This window comes from Falco rusticolus, chromosome 9 (assembly GCF_015220075.1).
Source record: "Falco rusticolus isolate bFalRus1 chromosome 9, bFalRus1.pri, whole genome shotgun sequence".
Classification (NCBI taxonomy): Eukaryota; Metazoa; Chordata; class Aves; order Falconiformes; family Falconidae; genus Falco; species Falco rusticolus.
This window is the reverse complement of record NC_051195.1, coordinates 48,453,397-48,459,653: the sequence shown is the minus strand read 5'-3', so window position 1 is coordinate 48,459,653 and position 6,257 is coordinate 48,453,397. Positions and strand designations below refer to the sequence as shown.

Sequence of the window (6,257 nt, the reverse complement as noted above, 5' to 3'; positions counted from 1 at the left end):
CCCCATGGAGCCCCGAGAAGTCCAGGGATGGTGTTTTGGGGGCTTGTAGCATTTAACAGCACCATGACCCTGAGAAGTGCCCCCCGCTGCCCCATGCCTCTGCTCTTGCACACTGAACACACTGTGGCACCCAGTCTGCATCCAAAATCACTCTGTTTGGGAAGGGTTTGAATAGAAGTGGAGGGGTTTGCTTGTTCCAGCATCAGCCCCTGCCTCAGGCAGCATCTCTTTCCTTCTCTCAAAGATAAAATTGGTTTCTAAGTTTTAAAGCGAGGGCCCCAATTCCTCCAGAATTCTCCATGGACTAATTGCTCAAAATAACCGCAGAGATGCAAACAAGTTTAAACTCCTGTTTGCAGTAGGGTGTTTCTGTTTGACAGGCCAGAAGCATTTCATCAGCATGTACTAATTATAAATTCGACCTTTGGGTTAGACCAGACCTAAAACAATACAAACCCAAGTTGGCATTCAGCATCTCGAGCCATTCACCAAGCTGAGGATGGACAGTGGAGACAGTGGCAGCGACCGTGGTCCTTCCAAGCCCCGCGCTCTGATGCATCTCCAGAGGAGGAATGAAAGTGGTTATTTGTTTTTGATGGTCAGCCCAATGCTGAGGGAGCCTATGCCAGTTCAATCTTTTCCTTACAAATCTTAGATTAACTATAAAGGAAAGGAGCACAGTCATTTGTGCGCGGCAGCTGGAGTTTTTTCTAGGTCACAGAAAATATTATATGGCAAACGCAGGAATGAACCAGCTAGGCGTGCTGCAGTGCCACGGCTCATCGCTGTGTGCACCAGGCTGCATCCCCATCCCCATCCCCACCACAGCCTGCACAGGCGTGCATGCGCAGCCGGCTGCGCTCTCCCCTGCACCGCACCCTGCGTTTGGTCTTGGGAAAGCATTACATGACCCCAAACCCAACGGAGGCTTGATCCTGCACAGTCCTGCTGGGCAGAGCTCTTCTGAGCTCTGATCTTGGCGAGCCCCTGCCTCAGTTTCCTCATCCTGCTTGCCCAGCAGTTTGGACTCTTGTTTTGGGGTCCATCAAGCTGGGCGGCACAGGAGCTGGCACCCAGCCGACGCGCCTGCTGGCAGCATGGACCAGCCGAGGTGGCAGAGGGAGGTGGCCACGTGCTGGCCAGCCACAGGCCACCGGGACTGCGGGGCGTGCTCAGGGCCCAGCCACAGGGACATTGCAGGGTGTCTGTCACACTGCAGCATGGAGCAAGACCTGGTGTTTGCAGAGGGCAGCCAGCAAATGCAAGCACCCCCAGCACCATGTTTGCTCAGAGCAGAGGCAGTGCCCTGGCAAGCCATTAGCCTGGCTAATGCAGGTGATTGTCAGCAGCTGCTGTTGGGGGGGGTGGGGGTGGGGGGTAGGAAATAAAAATCATAGTAAGTAAAATAAAAAGAAAACCTGTGTCTGGTGCGTCCCCCCGTCCTGGGGCAGGCTAGGGTCTGTGCAGGGCTTGGAGCCAGCTGTGCTGGTCATAGCTGGAGATTTATTCTCCCGTTAATGCCCCTGGGAATGCTGCCTCTAGTCTGGTTACAGCACCTGGCTGTGGCTGGGCACGGCAGACAAATGCCCCATTTATCCCCGAGGCACCAGACCTGGCACTGGTTCAAACCCCGGCTGGGGGGTTAGGCATGGAGCCGAGCAAAGCCAGCTGCCAGGGCACCCACCTGTAGTGCTGCCGGCTCCAACCACCCCTCGAGGATTAAATGCCACCAGCTGCCCTGGCAGAGCCAGCCCCTGGGGTGGCAGGGCTGACCCTGGAGGCAGGACCTTGCATGGAAGCAAATTTTTCATTTACCTGCTCTCGCAGCCATCAGTCAGTCCCAAGCTCTCATGCTGCATCTCTGCAGCCCAGCCATACCATGGGCATCAGATGGTGATGCCTGACCCACTCAGTGCTGAGCCAATGCTTACCACCAGCAGAAGAGGCCCCAGGTACCAAAACCTGGTACCTGGTTATATACATGGTGCATATATAAATACACATATGGTTAATACACGGTGCATGTTGGAAAGCTTCCCTAGACTGAACAGCAACAACAGGGAAAGGGTTTATCCCAGGTAGGGGCCATCACCTTGGCCAAAGCTAAATACCTGGCTGAGCAGCATCCTTCCAAAGCAGCATCCCAAAGTGAGTGCCCAGCTCATGTCCTGCTTCTCTGGGTAAAACACCTCTCCTCCTTGCTATAGCTCCCTTCAGCTGACCCTGAGAAAGTTGAACTGAGAAGGAGAAAGCAGCGGGGATCCAACAGCAGAAAAAAATTAATATTCATAATTAAATGACACGGCAGCTCCCAGAGGCATCTCCGTGTCTCTGCTCTGGGGTAAAAACTCCAGCAATGCCTCAGGTATTTTATAAGTAAATGTGCAATTTCTTTTATTGCTCTGGAAAACGCTGCTGCATGCGGTGCCAAGTGGGATTCTGGAATATGATACCTGTGAGTGACTAAAAGCCATGGAAAACCATCCTCCTTCTCTTACTCCGCAGCGGTTCCGCTCAGGCACGGAGAGGAGCCCCAGGAAATCCACCCGGCAGGAGCGTGGGACAACTGCATGAGAGGCAGCTGCTCCAGGAACAAGAAGTAACCCAGCAGGGAAGTGGTCAAAGAGCCCTATCTGGCACCGCAGGAAGGACCTACTCTGAATTTTGGAAGGGAACATTCACGGTTCACAGCAGGAATCGAAAAGGCAAGCCACCCCTCCGTCCCCAGCGCAGCTGAAGGGGGTTTAGTGACAAGAAACCCGACACAAGCCTGAGCCTCTGGCACAGTAAAAACCATGGCTGGAAAAAAAAAACCTATCAGCAAAATTACACTTTATTTTTTCATTGTGGAATTTACTTTGATGTATTGTAACTTAAAAAGGTCTGGAAAAACCACATGCAAAAGGGTTTCTAAGTAGCAGCTAAAGTTTCTATTCCAGCATTACAAGCTACTCCAAATGATTTCCAAATTCCCAGCTATAAACTATTCCATAAACAAACAGTTTTATCTTTAACCCCCCTCCACCCCACCCCAGTTAGTGCAGTGCAAAGGAAAAACCCAAGGAATTTACATATTATTTTCCAACGTATCCCATTGCAATTTTGAATGATCTGCGATGAACTAAAATATATATACAACTTTCTCACCATCATAAAAAAACATTTCCCTTTCTTATTCACAGATATATATTGTGGCAAATGGCTGAATAATTACTTACAAACAAAACAATCTTTTTAACAAGTTTCTTACAACAGTAAACACAAGAAGGAGAGCTCTCTGGAGGGCAGATTTGGCAGGCCTGGGAGGGAGCGCAGGCAGCTGGGGATCCTTTTGGGGCATAAAGGAGAGACGGTGCCACAGTCCCCATGATGGAGGACGTGCTCTTCCAGAGGGGATACCCTTGCTGCCATACAAAATCGGCCACTTTAAGGAGGGTCATGTAAGGCTTTAGGATCTGAGGCATAACACGAGCCATTGTGAGTTTGTCTCGGGTGCGTGCGTCCCATCCACCCTGAACACACCCTCAGCCCCAGCAGCTACTGGCGTGGGAGCAGGACCCCTTGCACAGGAGAAGCAGGGCATGGCCAGCTCCCTGCTGCCTGCCCCCCGTGAGCGTACCCCGAGCTGGCAGTGGTTAGCACCAAACAGTACCTTAGGAAAGCCCCGAGCCCCTCTGTGTCCCCATCACCTCTCCAAGTGAAACCCCCCGTGGGCATCTGCCCCTGCCAAACCCCAGCGACACCCACCCCACTCCCCACACGGCACCGAAAGCGGCGGCAGTCGCAGGGCTCCAGGAGGAATGGGCAGCAAAGTAGGATGGCTCTGGGCTTGTCACTGAGCAACATTTAATTTCCAGGTTAACATCTTCCCGCTTTCCTGGAGAGCCCAAATCTCTTCCATTGATTATCCCGAGCAGGGCACTGCGGCTCCCTTTGCGGCAAGGCTTCGGAGCAGCCGTGGCACCCCTGTGCCAGGGACCGAGGGCATCAGCACCGCTCACCCACCCAACGCTGGCATCTCCCAGACCTGTGCCAGCGCGATGCTGAGAGCTGACACCGGGAACACGGTGTTCCAAGGCAGGACCAGGGGAACAACGTCCAGGCATGGAAGTACCAGTTCGAGATGTCACTTATCAGAGAGGCTGGAGGGCACCTCTTGGGGCTCAGATATCGGACAGAGGGATGTTCTTCCCTGTCACACGCTCGCACAAATAATTTGTTCACATCTGCGCTTTGGATGGAAACTCCAGAGCTGGGAAAGCAAAGCTAGTACCCGGCAGAAGATGATGGCTGTGATTTCCACCCAGCAGCTCTGCCTACCAACCACAGGGGCTGCACTTTGGAAGGACCAGACTCGGACAGACGGTGCTTGGGACACAGCGGCAACGCCAACACAGAGAGACCTTTACTTGACAGCAGCAGTAGAAACAGCCTGTGGGAGGAAGAGAGGGCGCAATGCTCACAGCCCCCAAAAGTGCACACAGCTGGGGAAGAAGAGATGCTTTCACAACTCAGTGGGAGAAACCGAGTTGATACCATAGCCCTTACTCCTGTGGGTTCGCCGCCCTGAGCTCAGTGAGGTGGGATGGTGTCACGGCTGCAAGAAAAATCAGCCTGGCTCGGAGAGGTCCTTCCCACAACAGGACCAAGCTGGGAGCGAGGGCAGGACAGAGCCACGGATGTATGCTCCTCAGTGTGTACCTGGTGCCTTAGTGGCCTCCAAACCCCTTGTGTGGCAAAGCACATCTCCAGTCCTGCAATGTGCCAAGCCCTCCAGCTCACCAGTGGGACCAGTCTGCTCCCCAGGCTGCCCCTCTGCCCACAGCAAGGCTGGTGGGACTGATGGTGGTTGTAGGGAAAACTGGCTTGGGATGCCAAAGCGGGTCTTTCCCCTCCTGTCTGACCTGGAGGTCCACTTCCAGCCAAAGTGTGATGGTGAAAACATGCTGGTTTCACAGTTGGCATCCTTCAGAGACGAGCAACAGCTCTTTCCTCTTCCCGGGTCAGGTGCCCCCGCTCTGTCCCCTCACCCCGGCTGCAGCATGATGCTGCTGGGCGCTGCTGCACGGCTGCCAGGGAGACTGCCGAAATCCTGACCTGGGGGACCCACTCCGGCGGCGTGGCAGGGGGGCCGCGTCGTCTCCTCGGGGCTGAGTCGCTCCCTCCCCTTAGAAACTCCCAAACTCTCACCTTGGCGCACCCAGGCACCAGCCCAGGTGCCAACCTTCAGCCACCCTCCCACCACCATCACCATGGTGGCTTTTAAAACACCTTTACTAAAAGGGCTTTGGACCCCATCCTCAGGTGGGCACCGCACAGAGTCTCTCAGCTCTGTCCATACAGGGAAGAGCGGCTTTCCCGGGACTTTTCTGCAGCTGCTACACGAACGTCATCCCACAGACCATCAATCTTCTATACATGTAAGAGAAGCGAGGCCGGCGGCGGCCCCGATGCGCGCACACACACACTGTACAGAGGAACGGGTTGCTAAAGAGTCTGCGAGAGCAGTCCCGGGAGGCGCCCGGCCGCGTCCCACCAGGAGCCGCGGGCACTGGGACAAGTGTGCACGGTCTGCAGCAGCTCGCTCTGGGCTCTTGACAACTTTCCATCACACATCCCCGCAGTCATTGCACCCCCTCCTCTTCCACATACGTCGAGGGAAACCAGCCAACCTGTTGGAGAAGCGGAGAGTGAGATGGAGACTAGGGAGCTCAAGGGATGTGCTGTCCCATCACCCGGATTATCTCCCTGCCACCAGGGGCTGTTCCCTCTGAGCCATCTGGATGGTGCTGGATGTGCCCACATCCCGGTGCACGACGGTGATGGCGGTGCAGTCATTACCCTAATTTGCAATGGAGCTACCAACTACACATTGCCTCGGATACATGAGTTATCTGTAATATATAAGGGATCAGGGCATGAAGAATCTGTCCCCAGTGATATAAATTCTGTGGGACACCAGGTCAAGCCACCAGCCTGCTGCTTTTCCCCCAGGACGCTGAGCCTTTCATCTGCAGAGCCACTTGTGCATAAATTCCCCAGGTTTAAGGAAGAGCAGAGCAGGCCATCCCCCGCGCTGGCGTGCCCATCTGCCCACCGCACGCTCCCACCTGCCTGCACGCACTGGGCACGGCATGTCACTGTCACACAGCACCAACGGCAGCACAGCGGTGGCTCTCACGAGATGGCAGCCTACCCACCAGCCAGAAAAAGAGGGAGCGGGATGTGTACCCCTGCCCTTTGCTGTCCTGGCAACA

At 54.7% G+C, this 6,257-nt stretch overlaps 1 protein-coding gene across 6 annotated transcripts in view; it reads right to left on the bottom strand.

The window, feature by feature from the left end:
• Positions 1–2,815: 2,815 nt before the first annotated feature.
• VAV2 (vav guanine nucleotide exchange factor 2) overlaps positions 2,816–6,257 on the bottom strand; it is a 149,315-nt gene continuing 145,873 nt past the window's right edge. For all 6 annotated transcript variants that reach the window (XM_037400232.1, XM_037400233.1, XM_037400234.1 and 3 more), the window contains one exon: positions 2,816–5,672. In XM_037400232.1, coding sequence (XP_037256129.1) covers positions 5,625–5,672 — 48 coding nt within the window. In that variant the 3' untranslated portion in view covers positions 2,816–5,624. The remainder of the gene's footprint in view (positions 5,673–6,257) is intronic.